This window comes from Acinonyx jubatus, chromosome A3 (genome assembly GCF_027475565.1).
Source record: "Acinonyx jubatus isolate Ajub_Pintada_27869175 chromosome A3, VMU_Ajub_asm_v1.0, whole genome shotgun sequence".
Lineage (NCBI taxonomy): Eukaryota > Metazoa > Chordata > Mammalia > Carnivora > Felidae > Acinonyx > Acinonyx jubatus.
In genome coordinates, this window is record NC_069388.1 from 23,375,060 (window position 1) to 23,396,574 (window position 21,515).

General features: G+C 50.7%; 2 protein-coding genes across 4 annotated transcripts in view; both read left to right on the top strand.

Moving 5' to 3' along the window:
- Window positions 1-3,481, top strand: part of LOC106973933 (ubiquinol-cytochrome-c reductase complex assembly factor 1) — a 100,183-nt gene extending 96,702 nt beyond the window's left edge. For all 3 annotated transcript variants that reach the window (XM_015071104.3, XM_027069938.2, XM_015071111.3), the window contains one exon: window positions 1,971-3,481. In XM_015071104.3, coding sequence (XP_014926590.1) covers window positions 1,971-2,105 — 135 coding nt within the window. In that variant the 3' untranslated portion in view covers window positions 2,106-3,481. The remainder of the gene's footprint in view (window positions 1-1,970) is intronic.
- Window positions 3,482-12,097: 8,616 nt separating this feature from the next.
- Window positions 12,098-21,352, top strand: FAM83C (family with sequence similarity 83 member C). The gene is made up of 4 exons (XM_015071542.3): window positions 12,098-15,400; window positions 17,592-17,759; window positions 17,970-18,094; window positions 18,601-21,352. The coding sequence occupies exons 1-4, from the start codon at window positions 14,888-14,890 to the stop codon at window positions 20,039-20,041; spliced, it is 2,247 nt and encodes a 748-aa protein (XP_014927028.2). The 5' UTR covers window positions 12,098-14,887; the 3' UTR covers window positions 20,042-21,352.
- The last annotated feature ends 163 nt before the right edge of the window (window positions 21,353-21,515 follow it).

The window sequence follows — 21,515 nt, forward strand, 5'->3', positions numbered from 1 at the left end:
GGAAGGCCAGGCCCTGGCTCTTGGGTAGAAGCCAGCAGGAACAGCTTGTTGATGGCTGGAAAAACCACACAGTGGGGCTTTTCAGACCCAGAGGGTAGAGAACCCCAGAAGCCAGGACTTCTGTTTGACCATTCTTCAAATCTGCTAGAGCTGGAAGAAGGCACTGTGGCCAGAGGGCTCCACCCACACAAAACTCTTGAGACTCACTGTTGACTGGACTCACTGTCAGACAGAAGTAGCAACTGGCAAAGCAAATGCTGTGTTTTTTTTGAGAGACCAGCCCAGCTTTTCCATCTGCCATGGTGGGCTTGTGGCAGAGGCCACAAAAGGGCACAGCTGGGACCTCTCTGAGGGCCCTAAAAGAAGGAGTTACCACACCAGTGCCTCTAGAAAAAATCCTATATTGTCTAGTGAGAGGCAGGCAATAGAAAAACAGTGATAGGGCACTTAGGGAAGCAGGGAGCTTTCATGGGACCCGGTGGTATCAACAGAACTTCTGAGTACCTGCTGTGCCAGGCACTCTCCTGAGAAAGCGGAGATTCACAGGACCCAGACCTACCCACGAGCCAACTTATGGTTTGGTGAGGAAGCCAGTCAGGCACAAGCTAACCCTGGAATAAAGCAGTCTGTGATGTGATACAGGGTAGAAACAAAGGCTGTGAAAGGCCAAAGACAGGCAAGACTCAGTATAAGTTAGCAGCTCGGGAAAGACCAGGAGGGGCCCTGAACAGATTAGTCCTGTGCCATGATCCTGGTTGGTCTGGTGGGTAGCCCAAGACCCAGTCAGAGGTTATGTTGAGATTTTCAATGCTGAAGATGGGCAGAGTGGCTGCATTAGGCATAGAAATGGAGTTGTTGGAAAGAGGAGTGTATTTTAGGGGAGATAATGGGTCAGTTGCTCTCCTTGCACCAGAAGACAGCATGATGTATAGAAATCTAGACCTGAGGTATATGTGAGAGACTGAGGTTAGGTTTCAAGGTCAGCAGCCTGAAGGTGAAACAACAGGAATGGAGGAATTCTTGGAAGAGGAGGATGATCCAAAGCCTAAGATGAGGCCTCTGGACTTCCATCCCTTCTCCTTTTCTCCCAAATGCCTTCTCACCCCACAGTGGAGCCTCAGCTTTCTGAATACAATGCTCACTCCTGATGTGATCCAGCTTCCACTGTAAATTTTGCCTGTCCCCTTGAAAGCATTTCTCATCCCTCTGTTCTCCTTACTAGCAGCAGCGAAGGTAATTCTCCCAGAGACCACTTTTACCTCCTGAGACTTGGCCTCTCATTAGATCACCTGCTTCTTGTGGAACTGCCCAACCTCACCTTCCCTGAAGCTGCGCCCATTGTCCATCACAGTTGTCCCTTCTCCACATTTCTCTCAGAGAAACTGCCAGTCGTCATGGTGGGTGACGCTGGGCCCACTGGCAAGCATGGCGGCCCACTAATCGTGTGGTCAAGGCCCCAGAAAAAGTTCCAGCGACTAGCAGTTACAAGCATTTAATCTTTTCGTGAGTCCTATGGGGGTACACGTCACTATTCCCTGTTTTCACGCAAGGAGACTTAAACCTCAGAGAAGGGAATTGGCTCACTTTGAGTAACATCACTACCCTGAATGGACAGATAAACTTACACACACATGCACACATCCCAAGGACATGTCTCCCCCAATACATCCTCCCTGAAAAGTTCTTGCAGTCCAGAAAGTCAGGGCTTGTGTGTCTGTTTTGGTTATTAGAGGTATGATGGGGAATTCTCTAAAGCCTTCCCAGTGAGCTTCCCCAGTGATTAGTTTCTCCCAACCCTCTCTAAGGAAATAATCTGGAAGATCAGAGACCTGCTGACTGGGAGCTGGTATTGTCAGAACCCCCCACAAACTCCCTCCCCATCCTCTCCGTTGGAAGACTGATTCCTTCTGCCGTCTCATGTCTGTCCTGCCCTTGTTCCTGCCCTCTGTTTCTTGCTGTCCCTGTTGCAGATGCAGTACCTGGACTCCATGAATGGGGAGGATCTGCTTCTGACAGGGGAGGTGAGCTGGCGCCCTCTAGTGGAGAAGAATCCTCAGAGTGTCCTGAAGCCCCATTCCCCAACTTATAACGACGAGGGTCTTTGATGGACTGGTCCCTCTGAACAGCTGGCCAGCTGGCTTTGAAGAACTGCCAGGAGAGAGGTGCTTGTTTGGCCCAGAACCCTGCAGAAAGTGGCCTGAACTGACCTTTGAACAGCATCTGTCAAATATCTGGCCCCATTTGTGTTGATTTTCCTTTTAATATGCCCAGGAGCCTGATCTGGTGGGGTACAGTGCTGGGAGAACCCTTAGTTCTTCTGAGATATCCTCTCCCTCAAGAGAAGCCCTGAGCAAGAGCTCCCCAGCACACACTCCCCTAATCCCCTCCAGTAACTATGTGATTGACAGCTTTTCCCAAAGGCTGCAGAGGGATGGTGGTAAGTTAGAAACGGTACACTTCCACCAAGGGCCCACCATGGCAAAGGAGCAGTTTGGAATGCTGCTGAGTCAAGACGGGTAACCACACTCTGTCCTCTGGTTTTGAGCCATGGGGTTGAGTTGGCCATTAAAAGACACAGAGACATATCTCTGCAGTGACTCTTTATTCTAGGGTTTTTTAGAAACTTATCTGAGATGGCATTTGCCATAAGCTGAGGAGCATCACCCAGCTCAGAGACAGGATGGGGAGAGGGTCAAGAGGATCTCTGCTGCTGTTCTTGCCTCCAGTTCATGGAGATGTCACTGTTGTGGCCAAGGCATAGCCTGCCAGGCTCCATCCTCTGGGATCCAGGAGGCTTCTGATGGCCAAGGGGCTTGTCACATCCTGAGTTGTTTGGAAAGAAGACCCAAGAACATAGGCCTCTTTGTCACTTCCCTATTGAATGGGGTGAGGGACATGCTGTCTTTTCCTCTCTTTACTCCTTTATGTGAGATACTGGGGCAAAGAGAATATTTTTTTCTGGCTTAGTTGTACCATCCCAGGGCCCAAACCCATGCCCAGCTTTCTAGCTCCTTCCTAACTTCTAGAGCGTGTGCTACAGAGCCACCTTGGTCTGTGCTCTTGAGGGTCAGTTGCCTCCTCCCTGAGTATGGGTCATCTCTTGGGGGATTTTCTTTGCATTGAAGGAAGGGGGCGGGGAACCATATTGCCCCTCCTTCCCCCATCAAACTTCCTTCATTTAACTTGCTATAAAATGAGTCATATAAAGAAATTCTATATGGGTGAGGTATATCCCACTTCTGTGAAAACATTACAAATCAGACCGCCTTCTCTGAGTTTATTTAAGATGCTTTTGTTGCAAGCGGAGTTCTAGAGTGAAGCCTCCTCTGTGTGTGTGAGATAATAACACCTTGTAACTCATTACAGCTGGGCACTATTTACATAAACCAGAGCTGAGCCAGGCAGGAATTTGCTGATTAATTTATTTTTAATGGAGTGAAGTATACCATGCACCAAAATAAACTTTACTGTGTGTACCTAACTGCTCCTGGAATGGATGGAAAAATTAATGGAACAGATTTTGGCTCCCAACTCCACACATTAATTCATATATAAAAGTTACTTGAGCCTTAACCCATTTGCTGCCCAGGGCAGCTCCCCAGCTGCAGATCCCAGCCCACAGCACCAGTTCAGCTACTGGGCTTGCACGAGAATCACGGAATTGCAGATTTAGAAGAAACTTTAGAGGTCTCTTAGTCCAACCCTGGTCCAGAACTTGACTCCCTTTCTCAGCATCCCAGTTGGCCTATGTTCATACAGGCCATTTATGAATGTCTCCAGCAGCAGATGGTCCTTCCTGCAGAGCCAAGTCCTGTCTCCATAAGATGAGTAATCATCAAACACTGCAACTTGTAATACGGAGCTGCGTTTTAAAGAGCCAAATTGGATCTGTCATGGTGGGGATGTCCCAAAGCCCTCACTTCCTGCCTGCCGGCATCTTTCACCGAGTACACGACCCCCTCCCCTTCAAGATAAAATTGAGGCTCCTCGAGGCTGCAAGGCTCTTCTTAATTTGACCTGTGCTTGTTTCTGAGTCTCTAACTCATTTCTTCTCCGAGGAAACTGAACCATTTGGGGTTACCTGAAGAGACCACCCTGTATGTTTCCTCTACCTGGAATCCTTGTTTCCTCTTCAGACTAGAGAAATCCTGTGTGTCCTCAAATACCCACCCCCCATCCTACTTGTCTGTCCCAGGTGGAAACTAGTTTTTACATACACACCCTTCATCCTGCACCATTAGCTCCCTCAGAGTGGGCACTGTGAAGTCAGTCACCTTTGTTTTTCTAGTGTCCCAGGAGTGCCTGACCCACGGTAGGCATCAGAATAAGCTTTGCTAAATGACAGAAGGAATGAATGACTAGATCATCAGTCATTATTAGTACAAGCCCAACAAAAAAAAAGTCCCTTTCTGGATCATTCTCTGACCCACAGTTCAGCTTATTTTAGCAATTCAGTACAAAGTACCTCCGTTGGCTTTTGCATAGGAATGAGAGCTAAATGTTCTTTCTGTAGCTACATGTTTTTCTTTCTTTCTTTCTTTTTTAAGTAATCTCTACAATGTGGGGCTCGAATTCATGACCCCCAAGACCAAGAGTCAACACTCTACGGACTGGGCCAGCCAGGCACCCCTAGCTACATGTTTTTCTACTGTAAATTGTTATTATACAAAACAAATGAAGGATGTTTCTTGCCCTCAGGGAGAATACTCTCTAGAAATAATTTTGTCATTTATTTGTACTCTGTGTACTTCCTGAAAGGATCACAGCAAATTAAGAGACACAGTTACAATAAAACTGCAAAATGATTAGAACAAAGTTTAAAAGATAAGGTGCAAATATTGGGAGGCGGGGAAGGGAAATAATCATGTTAGAAAACCTGTGCTGCTAAGGTGGCTCAGTTGGTTGAGCATCAGTCTCTTGATTTTGGCTCAGGCCTTGATCCTGGGGCTGGGGATTGACCCCTGAGTCCGGCTCCACCCTGAATGTGGAGCCAGTTTAAGATTCTCTCTCCCTCTCTGCCTCTCTCCCCTCACTCAACGCTGGCTCTCTCTCTAAAATAAAAATTAATGGGGCGCCTGGGAGGCTCAGTTGGTTAAGTGTTCAACTTTGACTTAGGTCATGATCTTGTGGTTCATGAGTTCGAGCCCTGCATCGGGCTCTGTGCTGACAGCTTGGGGCCTGGTGCCTGCTTCAGATTCTGTGTCTCCCTCTCTGCCTCTCCCTCGCTCATGCTGTGTCTCCAAAAGAAACATTTAAAAAATAAAAATAATAAATACATTTTAAAAGTTAAAAAAAAAAGAAAAAGAATGGGGTGGCTGGGTGGCTTAGTCAGTTTGACATTCAACTTCGGCTCAGGTCATGATCTGGCGGTCTGTGAGTTTGAGCCCCGTGTCAGGCTCTGTGCTGACAGCGCAGAGCCTGGAACCTGCTTCAGATTCTGTGTCTCCGTGTCTCTGCCCGTCCCCCTCAAAAATATTAAATAAAAAAAAAGAAAGAACCTGTGCTGCTAATAACCAACTTCCATAGGATTTTTGGGGTAATTTATGAAGTGGTTTTAATGCATTTTCTCACAGCAGTCCTGTAAAATAGGTATCCTCATCGTTCTTTATCCCCTTTGCACAGGTGAAGGGACCAAGGGTCACAGAGACCTGGAGGCTCATCCAGACAGAGGAAGAAGGGACCCAGGGTGCCCTGGTCCACATCTTCCAACCCCCGGGTCCTTGTTCTTTCTCCATCCCACACTGCCTCCCACAGGTTAGCGAAGAAATCTGCAACAATATAAAACCGTGCTCTGAGATTCCTGGCAGCCAAAAGCAGAAATGGGAGTCAAGGTTATATAGGTCCCATTGTCACATAAAAGGAAGTACACTTCTTCATCAGAAGAAATAAATTGTTTCTTTTCAGAGAAGAACATACATACTGTATGGGTTATAAATGAGAAACACTGAACAACATTGTGAATAGTACCTCTTAAGATTTCAGTTTTGCCTAAAAGTTTGAGAACCATAAATAATTGCTGTTTCTTACAACAAGCTGAGATTAAAGCCAAGGCCACAATTCAGCCAGTATCTTTTCCATTTCTGTTTTTGTCTCAGACACTGCTTGGTATTTTCACTTGTTACCACTTTTAATCCTCAGTGACAAATCTGTGAGGTAAGTGTTACTAAACTCTGTTACCATTGAGGGAAACTGCATGAAGTTCAGGGGGACCCAGATTTACTCTGCATGCAGACTCAGGTGGTTCTGTGACCCGAGTCCAATGCGTTTGGTTTTAGAAAAGGAATACCAGATGGGGAAAGGAGCAGTTATTGCTACAATTAAAAAAAGTAAAAAGAAACATGCGATATTCCAGCCATGTGGGTTTATGTAGACACATACACACACTAACAGGAAATGTCAGAACAAGGGGGTTAGACATCAGAAAAGCCTTGAAGGGAGTTGGGACATAAGGATGGGCAAAGTTTAGGTAGGTGGACAGTGAAACAGGAAATGAGCTGCCCAGGAAAAGGCCCAGAATAGGAAGCCCTTCAGATTCACGTGGTCCAGCTGAGTGGTTTGCTAAGGGAAGAAAAGGTTGCAGAGAGCCAGGTGGGGCCACAAATGGGGGTAGCCTGGGTAATACAGCATCTGGCAGGCATTCTCAGTAAGGACTGTGACCTGATGGGAGTGGAGATGCTCGGTGGTGTGCAAGGTGGATTGGCTCAGTCAGGAACTAGCCAACTAGGTTTGAGGGCCTGGAGGGTGATTGTAGGAATTCAAAGGGAAGTTCAGGGGCTCCTGGGTGGTTCAGTCAGTTGAGCGTCCAACTCCTGGTTTCAGCTCAGGTCATGATCTCACAGTTCATGGCATCGAGCCCCATATCCGGCTCCATGCTGACAGCATAGAGCCTGCTTGGGATTCTCTCTCTGCCCTCTCCTGCTCACACTCATTCTCTCTCAAAATAAATTAATAAACTTGAAAAGTTAAAGGGAAATTCAAACTCCAGAAACATTTTTGAAGAAATCATCGGGACTTGATGCCTCCCTGCTCTTGGAGCCTGAAGAAAGCAGCCTGGAGCTCTCCTGGGAGCCAAGAGATGGCAATGTTGGGCAGAAGAGGGAAACTCAAAAAGAAGAATCTTCTGTATTGTGTTTTTTCCAAGTGCTAATTACATTATCCTATGGGATAGAGCAGGGATTATTGCCCACATCGTATAGTAGGGGAACAGGTTCACTGAGAAGAAGCCACTAATTGGTGCAAAGTGACTCTGTAGCAAAGCTGAACAGTCTCCTGTCTTTTGAGCCCTAACCCATTGCTTTTGGTGTGTGTTATGTCTGTATGGGGGCAGGTCTGGTGGAAGGTGCCCCAGGGAGAGCAAGGGCATAGAGAGAGGCTGAACCTTGGGAGATGATTAGGATAGAGGGACTAAGGACTTTGGACTTGTCTTGGGAATAGAAGGACACTCGAAATCATGAAAATGGATGAGCTCCCAGAGGTAAAATGTAGAGGGTTGACCAGGAAGTGGGGTCAGTGTGGGAGAAAGCATGGGGGGGGGGGAAGGCGGGGGTTGGGTAGGAAGAGCAAGAACCAGCATAGGAAGTAGAGGCTGAGGTAGAAGCCAGGGGAGAGAACTTCCAGAAGGAGGAGGTTTTTAATGATGCATGCTGCAGAGTAGGGGCCAGGGAGTAAGTGAATGAGGCTTAAGGGTTTTAGACTATTCCAGGAACAAGATTTTTGAGAGAATACAGATATTGCAAAGGATTAAGAAGGCAGGGTATCTTGATAAGTGCCTAGCTGAAAAGAAATGGAGGAAAATTGGGCAGGAGTTAGGAGAGCACGGTAAGAACTAAGGTATTTAAAGCACAGAAAAATGATGTGCATGGGCGGGTGAGGAGGAGTCTGAGTAAATGTAAAGCACCCGATGGAGTAGGAAACTTCCCATAAGTGTTAGGAATTATGAGATCCTTCTGAAAGTGGAAGCCTGGTCTTGAGAACAAGGGCCTGGCTTTGGAGGGGAGGAGGGAACTTTTCCTGTGACCAGAGATTGGAGTACAAATGGGGCACAAGGGATTTCTGAGGTGAGGAGGCTGAGAGGGAAAGGGCAAGCTCATGCTGGTCTCCAGGGAACCTGGAGTTTACCGGTCATTGGGGTGAAGGGGAAAGGAAAGGGAGCTAGTGGATTTTTGGAGAGTCTGAAGTGTTTGAACTCTTCCTTTGGGAGCAGCCCTCCTGTAGTTGTTGCCCTGGTTCTGCCTATTTCTAGCCTTCCCACAGAATCCCACTATGGCTTGTCCACTGCACCACTGGTTTGGCCTTAGGCAGGGGTAAGCCAGACCCTGGGGCCCTGACCATGATCGTCTACCCACGCACTCCTGTCCCAGTGTTAACCAGCCATCACAAATCATCTGTGGCTTCCAGGAGACTTCCCTTGAGCTATGCTGGTGAGCCTAGGACCTACGCCCTTCCCAGGTCAAGGGCCTCTCCTCCCCCCCCCCCCCCAAATCTACCATCCATCTATTGAGGGGAGAAAAGGTCCTAGAGATCCTGAATGGAGAATTCCTAGAAAGGGAGTCTTCAAGTACTGACCTGTAATGTCAAACAGTGATGGGGGGGTGGGGGGGTGGAGTGATGGAATATATAAGTGCTAGAAGAGAACTGGAGACTTCCAACCCCGCCTTCTTACTTCACACATGGGAGGCTGAGGTCCTGAGAAACTCAAGTTTTTGCCATTGGGAACCAGAACCATAGGCCTCTGCTGGCTTGTTTCTTCCCTAATTTTATCTCCCCCTGTCCAGAAATGGCTCCTTAACCTCCCAGTCACCATGTGAGAAAAAGCCTGCCACAGGGCTGTACCCTAGTTGGGGATGGGGGGTGGAGACCTGGTTCCTCTAAGGTTGCAGAATGGGTCATGAGCTGTAAACCCCCAAAGCATTTCATTTATACTTTGGTTTAACCTGTGGCTTATAATTATTTATGAGTCTGCCTTCCCCACTAAACTATGAATTCCTCCAAGGCAGAGACCAAGTCTTACTCATCTTTGAGCCCACAGTGCTGGCTTAAGGATGCATTAAATACATGTTGGGTGAACTGGATGGACAGAGGGAGAGGAGGTGATGGGATAAGATGGGGAGGGTGAGGTGGCTAGACCAACAATGCTGGGGGCTTAAGAGGTCATTAGATAATATCTCTTTCTTCCTCTCCCAAGTTCAAAACGAATTGAGAAATAAGACCTAAGAGACAGGGACACCTGGGTGGCTCAGTCGGTTAAACGTCCGACTTTGGCTCAGGTCATGATCTCACGGTTTGTGAATTCAGTCCCCATATCGAACTCGGTGTTGTCAGTCAGAGCCCGCATCAGATCCTCTGTCCCCTCACCTGCTCATGCTCCCTATCTCTCTCTCTCAAAAATAAACATTTAAAAATTAAAAAAAAAAAAAAGACCTAAGAGATATGAAAACAGTGGTTATACCAGTATTTCTGACAAAGCTGATTGGAGAATGTAGCTTTCACTCTCTGGCCAAATGGACTTGTTAATATCCTAAAACTAAACTTACTCACCTCTACCCCCAGAAAGAGCAGACCTCTTCCTCCCCATTACAGGGGCAGAACCTCCTCTGGAAGTTTGCCATGCAGGTGAATGTAGAATATGCTACCTTTGCCTACAGCAGAACCAAAGAAAGAGGGAGGGAGGGAGGGTGGGGGCAGGGCAAAAGATTGGAGTCCAGCTCCTTCTAAGCCACCAATCAGACTAGCCATTCCTTCCTTGGAGAGGAAGAGTGAGTGAAGAGAAAAGAGGGGGCAGTCCTCTCCTACTTCTCCTCCTGAAAAGTAGAGTAGGAATTCCCTCCCCTTACAGAAACAGTGAGAACAAGTCTACAACTGGATGGGATAAGGTGGATGAGTGGGTTGTGGGAAGTTGAGGGAAGGGAGACACCATCATCACAGTGTCTGTAGTCTAGACCCCAGACTCGGCCACCTTTACAAAATAGAATGCCCAAATTCTCGTTCTTGTGATCTGCCTGCCAGAATGCTTATCTGTGTATGGAGGGTGAAGAGAGGACCTTGTCTCCTGTGAGCTGGAATAAGAGGCCAAATCTCAGAGCCACACTCCACTGACATGGCCAGAGGGCCATGTTCACATTCAGAGCCAGCCTTTGGTCTAGAAGGGGTCTGAGACGGACAAAAGTAGCTCCTCCGGTGGCTGCTTCAGGCCTCTTTTGTCTTCAGGCCTCTACTTGAGCCCCTGCCCTTTCATGGCCTGAGAAAGCTCTAGAATCCAGCATGTACTAAACTACTCCTCCTCCTCTTGGTCAGGCACTTGCCATAAAATAGCCCATTTATGGGGGGCCTGGGTAGCTGAGTTGGTTAAGCGTCTGACTCTTGGTTTTTGCTCAGGTCATGATCTCACAGCTTCATGGGTTTGAGCCCCACATTGGGCTCTGCGCTGGCAGTGTGGAACCTGCTTGGAATTCTCTTTCTCTCCCTCTCTCTCTGCCCCTCCCCCACTTGCACTGTCTCACTTATTCCTCACAAAAACCTGGTGAAGGAGGTGATGTTGGTCCCATTTTACAGATTAAACCACTGTAGCTCAGAGTTGTGATTGTTCCATTTGCTCATTAAGTGCCAGAGCGAGTGCTCCTGAAGGCCTGTGTGGTGCTCAAGAACAGTGAACCACACCCATGTGGGTTGTTCCTGCGAGTCTGGTGCTTCACTCTAGAAATCTTGCCAACCTTTCGCCATCGTCTGGACAACGAGAGCCAGCAATTCAGCAAGGCCCTCTTCAGAGTGTGGCTCCAGAGGCCTTTCTGGCAGCCCTTTCCCTGCACCACAGCCCCCCATCTTCCTTCAGTAGCCATGCCCGTGCCCCTCTAGCCCTCCAGCCCGGAATGTCATTCTGCACATCTTAGAGTCTTTCTCACCCTTTTATATCTTCACCGCTTGTTCCTGTGTCTCTAGCTCTTAGGTCACTTTGCCTTGATGCAAGGGATTTGGGCACAGCCTGGCTCTCCTACTTTCTGCTCCTCCCAGGAATACTGTCACCCCCTACCCAGAAGTGCCACATAAAAGGTACGCGGCAGTGCTGGCATCCAAGCAGCCTGCATCTGATGGGCTCCAACCATCCCCACACGACAGTCATCTGCCCAGGCGCCACCTGGCTTATAAAAGACCACAGACAAGGGGAAGTGGCCCCCAGGATGGCAGAATGATGCCAGGCAGGCGCCTGACACGTCCCCGGGACAGGAAAATATTTTTCTTCCCTTTAATAACGGTTATTAAGGGGCCTGTGCCAACACACTGCCGCCAGGGTCCAGGCTTTGCTATCCGTACGGCTCCTACCACTCTGGGTCTCCAGCCCAGGCCCAGCCCTGAGGCCAGGATATACCTGTCTACCCTCTGGTTGCCCTCTACCCATTCAATCCAATGGGAGGGGCTAGTCTTGCCACCTAGGGGATTTGATTTGACTTACACGCTTTCATTATCAGCGTGTCAGGGATACCTTGGAGCCCTTTTCACTTCAATTCATTGTCTTCCTGTCTCTGCCCCGCTCACTTGACCTCCCTGTGCATGCACCCAGTACCACACTGCAGAGTTAGGGTCAAAGACCTCCCCCGCTGCACAGTCACTCATGCACACAAACAGATCTTCACCCAAACATCACACAATATACATACACACATGCAGACACAGGTAAATGCACACTGACATATGGCTAGATATTTAAAGACAGCCAAGCAGACATACAAACAAAGCAGATAGCATGTACATGTACATTACATGCACAGGTACAGCTATGCATGGGAATGTGTATATATATTGAGTTGAACCATATGAAATTACTGATATTCAGTGTTGGGTTTTTTTTTTTTGTTTTTTTTTTTTTAATTACAGAAATAGAATTGTGCCTTGTTGGCTCAGTCTATAAAGCACATTACTCCTGATCTCAGGGTTGCGAGATCAAGCCCCATGTTGAGCATACTGATTTCACTCGTTTTATCTGGTCTGTGATCATGTTCAGGCCAGACACAGGTCTTCTATGTCCACAAAGCTTCACACAGGGCCTAACACATTCGTGGCAGGGGGCAGAGGGATTTAGGGGTTCCCATGTCGAGCTGGGCCCTGGGACCCAAGATGAATGGGGCTGGGTTTAAAAAAGAATCTAACACAAACATCAGCATGGAGGGAAATATACAAAACTCTAGAGCCAAATTTGTACACCCGTGTTTAAAGAGCATTATTCACAATAGCCAAAAGGTGGAAACAACCCAAGTATCCATCAGTGGTTGAATGGATAAACAACGTGGTATATACACACAGTGGACTATTATTTAGCCTTAAAAAGGAAGGAAATTCTGACGTGCTACAACATGGATGAACCTTGAGGACTTTATGCTAAGTGAAATATGCCAGTCACAAAAGGACAAATACTGTTTGATTCCACTGAGATGAGATGCTTAGAGTAGTCATATTCATTGAGTCAGAAAGTAGGGTGGTGGTGGGGCACCTGGGTGACTCAGTTAAGTGTCCAACTTCAGCTCAGGTCATGATCTCACAGTTCGTGGGTTTGAATCCCACATTGGGCTCTCTGCTGTCAGCACAGAGTCTGCTTGGGATCCTCTAGTGCCCCTCTCTCTGCTCCTCCCCTGCTCACTCTCTCTCTTTCTCTCTCAAAAATAACATTAAAAAAAGGAAAAGAAATAGTGGTGGTTACCAGAGGCTGGAGGAGAGGAGGGAATGGGGAGTTGGTGTTTAATTAAGGGTACAGAGTTTCAACTGGGGAAGATGAAAAAGTTCTGGAGATGGATGGTGGTGATTGTTGCACAACAGCATGAATGTACTTAATGCCACTGAACTGTATACTTAAAAATGGTTAAGATGGTAAACTTTATAAGTCTTTTTCCACAATTAAAAATAGTTTTTATAAAAATAGCCAACAATATGTATCATCAGATAGATGTGTAAACATTGAGGGATAAACACAGGAACCCAGCAACACAAAAACACCCTGTCTCCCCTCTCAGGAACAGTTCTCCAGCCCAGATAAGGGCCCACTTCTACCCGCAAACAAATCTGGAGATAAGGCCCTAATGAGGGCCCTGCCTCCCGGATACCCCTACAGCTCATTACCCTCCCACGGTCTGGCTCTGTTTACCCAATCTCTTACCGTTCATGTAATCCCCCACCCCCACCCCCGGTGAAGGACCTCCTTAGAGCATCTGGTGTTCCAGTGTCTGCCCCTGCCTCTGGAATGGGATGGAATGGCCCAGCATCTCACCTCTTGGCCTTACCCTGACCCCTGGGCCTCTCACTTCTAGGATCCTCAAAGACAAAGCCCCAGTCCCATTCATCTTGGGTCCCAGGGCCCAGCTCGACATGGGAACCCCTAGATCCCTCTGCTCCCTGCCATGAATGTGTTAGGCCCTGTGTGAAGCCTCGTGGACATAAAAGGACCTGTGTCTGGTCTGAACATGATCACAGACCAGATAAAGCAAGTGAAATCAGTATTATACTGGGTTGTGAGACGTGATGTTAGGTTTCCTGTTGTCCAGGCCATCCTCATTGGGCCTCATCCCACCTTAGAAGGGTAGCACTGTGAGTTGGCACTGTGCACTGTTGTGACCACTTCTGCCTGGCCTGCCTCCCTAACTAACTGCCATCTACTGACCCCTCTTCTCCAGAGCAAAGCCTCTTACTCATGCTACTGAGGACTCTGGGACTGTGGCCCTTGTTAGGGGCAGAGAACAGAAACTTGCCTGCTCTGTTTGCCTCCTGACCTTGCAGTGTGCCCCCATTCCTCTAAAACAACCTTTCTTATGAGCCATTTAATATGCAGCCCCTGAGGTGGGGAGGAAGAATGTGGTGTGGCCCATGCCAGGCCAAGCCATGTGGAACAGCATTTCTCAGGGGTGGGCCTGGGTCCACCGTCCCAGGTGCACCGGGGTACTTGTAAAAAAGCAGGCTTCAGAGGTTTACTCAGATTTTCTGGATTTGAATCTCAGATGGGTGAATCCTGGGGATCTGCATTTTAACACTCCCCAGCTGTTCCTGGGGACTAGGGTAAAAACCACTGCTGGAGATCCTTGGAGGATGGACTCAGAGCCAGGGTGGGGGTGGGCAGCGGACTGTGAGTGTCACACTTAGGGAGGTAGAGAGCGGCAGAGCCATCATGGGAGCAGATGGGCCCAGACGGGGGACAGATAGGTGCTGATGTCCTTGACAGCTCTGTGTGACGCCCTGTTCAGTTATTTAGGGCCTGTATGCAAGGTGTGCCAAGGCTTGTGATATCCACCGTGGTATGTTTAGGGTTATGGCTTGTCTCTGAATTAACATTTGGGTCAGTTCACATGGGTTTGATCGAAACGTATGGTCTGCATATGACATGTCAGCCTATCTACTTGTGTGTTCATGTCTTTATCTCGGTATCTTGAGTCATTTATCCACCCTGGTGTGTGTGTGTGCGCGCGAGTGTATGTGTGTGTGTTGTGCATGTGTGTGTCTGAACAGGACTGGGCCCCTCTGGACCATAATCCAACCTCTATGGGGGCTCTGGAAGGTCAGGGTTTGGAGGAAACTTGCTGGGAGCCTGGTGGGGCTGGGGCAGGTGAAGGTGGGGTGGTGCCAGGGTGGGGGTGGGCAGGAGTGCGTGCTAAGGGCCTGGCACTGCCATTTCCCTGAGCGGGCGAGTCTCAACAGCAGGCAGACAGGTGAGGCTGACCCAACAGGTTCCAGAGGCCAGGGGCAATGGGGCGGAGCATGGCTCTGATTTAGGGTGGCAACGTGTTGGGGGCCCTGGCACATACGGGGCAGGCAGGCAGGAGGTGGTTCTATTGGTATCTTCTTCCTGCTGCAGCCGGCCCAGGGTGCAGGCCATGGAGCCTACTGGAGGGTGAGGGCAGCCAGGTGGGCAGGAATGTTCGGAGGCCTAGGGCCTGGGGACTTGGGGGCCCAGGGCATGGCGGGACCCCTGCGGGGCCGGGTGGAGGAGCTGAAGCGGCCGTGGTGGCGGGAGGCCTCACCGCTGGTGCTCCAGCACAGTGAGGCTGCCCGGCTGGCGGCCGACGCCCTCCTGGAGCGGGGCGAGGCCGCCTACCTGCGGGTCATCTCCGAGGAGCGGGAGCTGCCCTTCCTGAGTGCTCTGGACGTGGACTACATGACCAGCCATGTGCATGGGGGCCCTGAGCTCAGCGAGGCCCAGGGACTGGAGGCCTCAGGCCCTGATCGCCTCAGCTTGCTCTCTGAAATCACCTCAGGCACTTACTTCCCCATGGCCTCTGACATAGACCCCCCGGACCTGGACTTGGGCTGGCCTGAGGTTCCGCAGGCCACAGGCTTCAGCCCCACCCAGGCTGTGGTCCACTTCCAGCGGGACAAGGCCAAGAACATCAAGGACCTTCTGCGTTTTCTCATCAGCCAGGCCCGCACGGTAAGGGCCTTATATCTTCAGACATTCATTCCACAGATGTGTAAACTGAGACCCAGGGAGGGAAAGGGACCAACCCAAGGCCATATAAAGCAGCTTAGGGGCAGTACTGGGACTAGAACCTCTGGCCTCTATCAGATCACCAGCTCCTAGAGGGTGGGCATGTGTTTTATTTACCTTGGTAATCCCTTGACACTCAAGAGCATTACTCACCAGACACCCTAAAAATGCAGGCAAAATTGGGCATATTGCTAGGAGGGATCCTCTCTGCATCTTTCTTGGGAGAGAGTCCATGGCCTTCATCAGATTCTTGGAGAGTTTATGCTCCCAAACTAATAAGTCCAACCTTGATGAACATTTGAGTCACCCCCTTGACTTATGGAGGAGGAAACTGAGGCCAGAGAGGGGCTGGCACTTGCTCAGGAAGGTCCAGTCAGTTGGTGAAATAGAGCTCAGGGGGAGAGAAAGGGGCCCTGACTCAGGCCCTGGACCCAGGCTTGGCCCTGCCTCCTGGTGCACATCCCCAGCTGCACCTCACCCCTCATATACTGCATCTCCAGCTGGGCCTGAAACAGGGAAGAAGGCACTGGTGCCTGGGCCTCAGCATGGCATTTGAGGGCCAGGATGATAGTTCTGCACCAAAAGGGAAGAGGGGTGGGGGCTTCTGGGCTCAGAGATGGGGAGCTGGGGCTCAGGAGAAAGAAGAGGGGGAGGAGAGCAGGTCCCATGGTCAGTATCTGGGAAGGCTCCAGCCACAGACTAACATAGCTTCATTCCTGAGCCCTGACCTCCGACTCAGGAGGCAGGGGAATGGATCAGATGACCCCACGAAGGATTTGAGGTGGGTTAGACTCAGTGTCTTTGTCTGGGGGAGCAGCCTGCTGCAGAGATCAGGAGCCAGCAAGCTGGAATCTCCCAGGTGCCTCCAGAGCCTCCTTGGCAAACCTGCCTGTGCCCGAGGCAGGGGAGGGCCGGGCCTGATTAGCACTGGGAATGGGGTTATTAGTGAGGTGGCTGCTGTTGTCACCCCTGCCCCTTTGATCTTTCTTACCTGACCTTGTTCCCCCCACCCTCAGCCAGGCCTGTGCCGTGGACTAGAGCACCCTCCAGCACTTGCCTCCTCATCCTCATCTAGACCCTCCACCTCTGGGCCAGGAGCCAGGCTTCCACTCTGGGCTGTCACTGACTCTCAGAGTGACCTTGGGAAGGGCTTCCTTTTCCTGTGGGCCAATGTCCTTGTTTGTTAAGCAGGCAGCAGGAAAGGAACATTTATTGAGCTTCTGTTGTGTGTTGAGTATTTTCACATTGAATTCCTCATAACTATGAGATGTAGCTATCATTATCTTCATTTAACAGACGAGGAAATTGAGGCTCGCAGAGGTGAAGAAAGTTGCCCAAGGCTGTATCACTAGGAAGTAGCAGAGCGCAGATTTGAACCCGGTTCTGTCCGGCTCCAGAGCTGCAGTGCTTTGCACCTCTTACCTCAGCCTGGATGACAAAGGTGGTTCTCACAGCAGATATATGCAAAGGGAAGAAGGGGCAGTTGGGGGCTTGATGGTGTGAGGGGGTTTTCAGGGCTTCTGTGAGGCAGTCCATTAGATGAGGAGACCACAAGCCCCAGTCCCTCAACTGAGCAGAAAACTTGGTCTCACTTGGCGTGGGTGGAAGTGAGGGAGTCTGTGGGTATAAGATACCACACTAGACCTCTGTAGCTTTGTAGGGAAACTGAGGCAGGTCTGGCCAATGGCTCAAAGCCCCCAATAACTGGCCTGCAGCTCTAATTCTTGAGGAGGGAAACTTTGACAGCACTAGGGCTGGAGCTAGTGGGAGAGCATGAGGGCCTGCACTGGGAATTGGGGTCTAGTATCTGCTCCTGACTCCTTCCCTACTCTTGGCCTAGGTCTCCTCACAGACATCTTTGAGAAGCCCATGACAGATAAACCCTCTGTCCCGAGAAATATGCACACCGAAGCTTTCAAACGTATTTTGGGCACTCAAGACAGTGGAACGCCCGCTGAGTCTAAGTTAAGAACCTCTGAGCTAGGTTGTTGCTAAAAGCCCTTCCAGTCCAGATGTTCTCAAAGGCTCTGGCCTCCTGCTTTTAAGCCCAGTTCTCTTTTCCTGGGACCTCAGCCCCCACCCCTGGGCTGGGCAATATCCCAGGCAGGGCTGAAATTCTCCCTATGTCCTCCAGGTGGTAGCTGTCGTGATGGATATATTCACGGACATGGAGCTTCTGTGTGACCTCATGGAGGCCTCGAGCCGGCGTGGTGTCCCTGTCTACCTGCTTTTGGCTCAGGAGCACCTAAGGCACTTCCTGGAGATGTGCTACAAGATGGACCTCAACGGGGGGCACCTGCTGGTCAGTGAGGGACAGGGGCGGTAACCAGGGGGTGGGGTGGGGAGTCAGGGAGGGCAGAAGGGTCAGTAAGCATGTGGGGGGGGGGTCAATGGGAGTGGGCGACCTGACTTTCCTTAGCTGCTTAAGGTTAGAGACTGCAAGGGATTTAGACGTGGCTTGAGCCCCATTCTCTCAAGGTCACCACCCAACCTCCCTCCCTCCTTGGCCCAGAACATGCGTGTGCGGAGCACATGTGGGGACACATACTGCAGCAAGGCCGGCCGCCGCTTCACGGGGAAGGCCCTGGAGAAGTTTGTTATCATCGACTGTGAGCAGGTGGTGGCAGGCAGCTACAGGTGAGCACAGGGAACAGGGGAGAGAGGGGCGGGGGGCTGTGCCACCGGCTGGTGAGGGCACCTGGGATCTGGCAGCTTGAATTTACCTTCATCCACCCAACCTTGCAACATGGACTTGACGGCTACCAAGTGCCAGGCACTGTGCAGGCCTCAGGGCATAGTGGGGGGGAAAGACAGCCCCCCACTGGGCCCTGGAGGAGCTCACTCTGTGGAAGGATTACTTTAATGCCTTTGGCATATTGCACCTCAGAACTGGAGGGACTCCAGGGACTCTCGTCCCCAGTCCATTTTACAGATGGGGAAGTTGAGACCCTGAGATGGGGAACCATGTGCCCAAGTCCTCTAAGCTGAGTTAGGACTAGCACAGACTCTGAAGTCAGAGCTCTGTCGCCTCACGTGGGTCCTAATGGTGGTGGAGTTGTCTTGGTATGTTCACCTGGTTATGACTCCCCGCCCAGCCCCAGGCTCCTGCACTTTGCCTTCTGACCTTGACCCTCTGTTCCCAGCTTCACCTGGCTTTGCAGCCAGGCCCACACTAGCATGGTGCTGCAGCTGAGGGGCCGCATCGTGGAAGACTTTGACCGGGAGTTCCGCTGTCTGTATGCCGAGTCTCGGCCTGTGGAGGGCTTTTGCGGTGGTGAGGGTCCCGTATCTCCCAGGGCACTGTGTCCTCCCACAGTGGCCCTGGGCTTCCGGCCCAGTGTGTTGAGCCCTGCATCCTCCTCACCCTCCAGCACCAGCCTTAGCAGCATCAAACGCTCACCTCTAATGGACCACTCCTCTTACCTCAGTCCACCAGGAGGCGGTGGCTGCAGTGACACGGGTATGGAGTCCTCATCCCTGGGCCCTGCCTGCCGCGGGGCCAGTGGCCAGCCCTCTCTGAAGCGCCAGCTGTCTGACTCTAACCATGGCTCCCTGCCAGGGCCCTACAGGTCCAATCTAGGCAAGTTGGGGGTGTCCCCATGGTCCCAGTCCTCCCCTGCCCTCAACCACAATGGTGCCAGCCCCTTGACCCTGGCAGTGGGGTCACCTATGCTTGCCCGCCAACGCCCCCTCCTCCCCTTCCCCCAGGGTGTTTCAGCCCTATCCCGGCTCCCAGAGAATGGGCTCCTGAGAAGCCAGGAGTCTAGTCCCCAACGAAGTCGCTGGGTACCTAGCACAGCCCTGGAGACAGTGGAGGAGAAGAAGGTGTCTCTGAATCAGAGCCATGGCCAGTTGGATCTCCTTGTCCCCTTCCCCAGAGCCAGAGAAGCTGGAGGCCCTGATTCTGGGGTTGACCCCAGCTTGGGCTCCTTCTGGCCTGGAGAGCAGGCTCCAGAGGACAGGCGGTTGTCCCCAAACCAGAGATATAACCAGCTGGATCTCCTGCCCCAGACCCAGGGTGCTGGGGGTACCCCTGAGTCAGGTTCCCCCAGACCTGGCAATCAAATTCCAGAGGACAAGAGGCTGTCCTCAAATCACAGCCACAGCCAATTGGACCTCCTGGTACAGTACCCCAAGGCTGGGGGCTCCAGAGTGCCCCCTGAAGCCAACTCCTCAGCCAGGGCTGACAAGCAAAGTCTTGATGAGCGACGACAGACCCTGGGCCACAGCCAGCTGGACCTCATCACAAAGTTTGGCCCATTCCGGGGTGAGGGGGCTGGGCCCAGTGGTCTCCCCAGACCAAGCCCTGCTCGAAAGGCTGGAGTGGGCTCTGGGGATGAGAATAGGCTGACCCTGGGCCACAGCAAGCTGGACCTCATTACCAAGTATCATCAATTGCAGGGCACCAGGCAAGGACCTGACCCTGGCCTCCCTGGGGGCCCCACAGGTGGCCATCACAATGGCAGTAGCAATGGCCTGTCAGGGGATGAGAAGCGGCTGACCTTGGGCCACAGCAAACTGGACCTCATCACTAAGTACAACAAGTCCAAGTTCAAACTTCTCCGAAGCCGCTTTGAGTCCTAGTTCTGCTCCCAGCAAGGACATGTCCTTCCTCCATCTACTTGGATTCTAGATTTACTCAGGTTCCAGACTCTGGGGTTCTCCAGCAGGGCTGCATGGGGAGCAGAGGGTGTCTAGAAGCTCAAGTCAGATACTCACTGAGTTCAGAATTCTTGTTTACACACACACACACACACACACACACACACACACACACACGAAAATAGAAACCACAGTACCTGCCATTTGCCACTGTGCTGGGTGCCCTACACAGGTTAATTCTCATCCTTCATCCTCACAACATTCTACAAGATAGACCTCTAGCAGGTATACATTTCTAGGATCATAGGTACTATCTTCCCTATTTTATAAATGTGGAAGCTGAGGCCCAGAGAGTTTGATGACTTGCTTGGAATCAGATCCAAGTGGAACCAGTGGCAGAGCTGGGGCCCAAACCCGTGTCCCTAATGCTTAAGAATGTGTTTTTGCACAGACATGACACACCATTATCAACAGTTCACATGTCCCCATGCACACAAAACACACACATCACAGAGATGCCCCAAATGCCTGTACAACACACACAACACCCTGACAGGGTTCATACCCACAAACTGAATACCCATTGACACTCAGTAAGTAAACGAAGGTCCATGTGATAAACCCAAACACTCAGAATTCTAGTTACAGGTACTCAATAAATGTAATATGGCTAAATGAGTAGCGAAACAAAATATATGCATTCAGTGCACACTGTAGACCCCTCAGGATCCACAGACAATAAATATGCACATAACCACATACACACACCATACACACACACATAGGTATGCACACAGCAACCACTATCTTCTTTGGCCCAAGCTGTGTACCTACCACAGGGCTGACAAGTGAATCAGACTCAGGCCCTGGGAGATAAGGATAAATACATAAACCAATGGCAGGCAAGACAGAGCTGTATCTAACTCAAGGAATCAGTGGCAGGGGGTGGTGACAGTGGAGTGGTGAGGAAAGTTTCAAAGGAGGCAGACTTTGAGTCAGCCCTTGAAAGATGGGGAGGATTGGACAGATGGAGGAGAAAAGGAATTCCTGGTAGAGGGAAGCAGGTGAAGAGAGGCCAAGGACAGGACAGGATGAGTGGGTCTGAGATGAACTGGGGAGGATATAGAGGGTGTGGATACTCAGACTCTGACACACACACACACACACACACACACACACACACACACACACACAGAAGCATAGGCTCTGATAGGTTTTTCGTCTTTTCCTGAGCTCACCACCTGCCTGGGACAATTTACACAATACAAATCAATAAAGGCAGACATGCTATGACCCAGCAGCAGCCTGGTGTGTCCTGAGAAAGGTGGAGTTGTGGAACTTCACGTTGAGGGCTGGGGAAGAGCCAATTGACCATTCAGGCCAATTGTGGAGGGCTCCCTGAGGGAGACGGATGTTTGCAGAAGGGCTGAGTGGAGGACAGGGCTCCAAGCCCCCT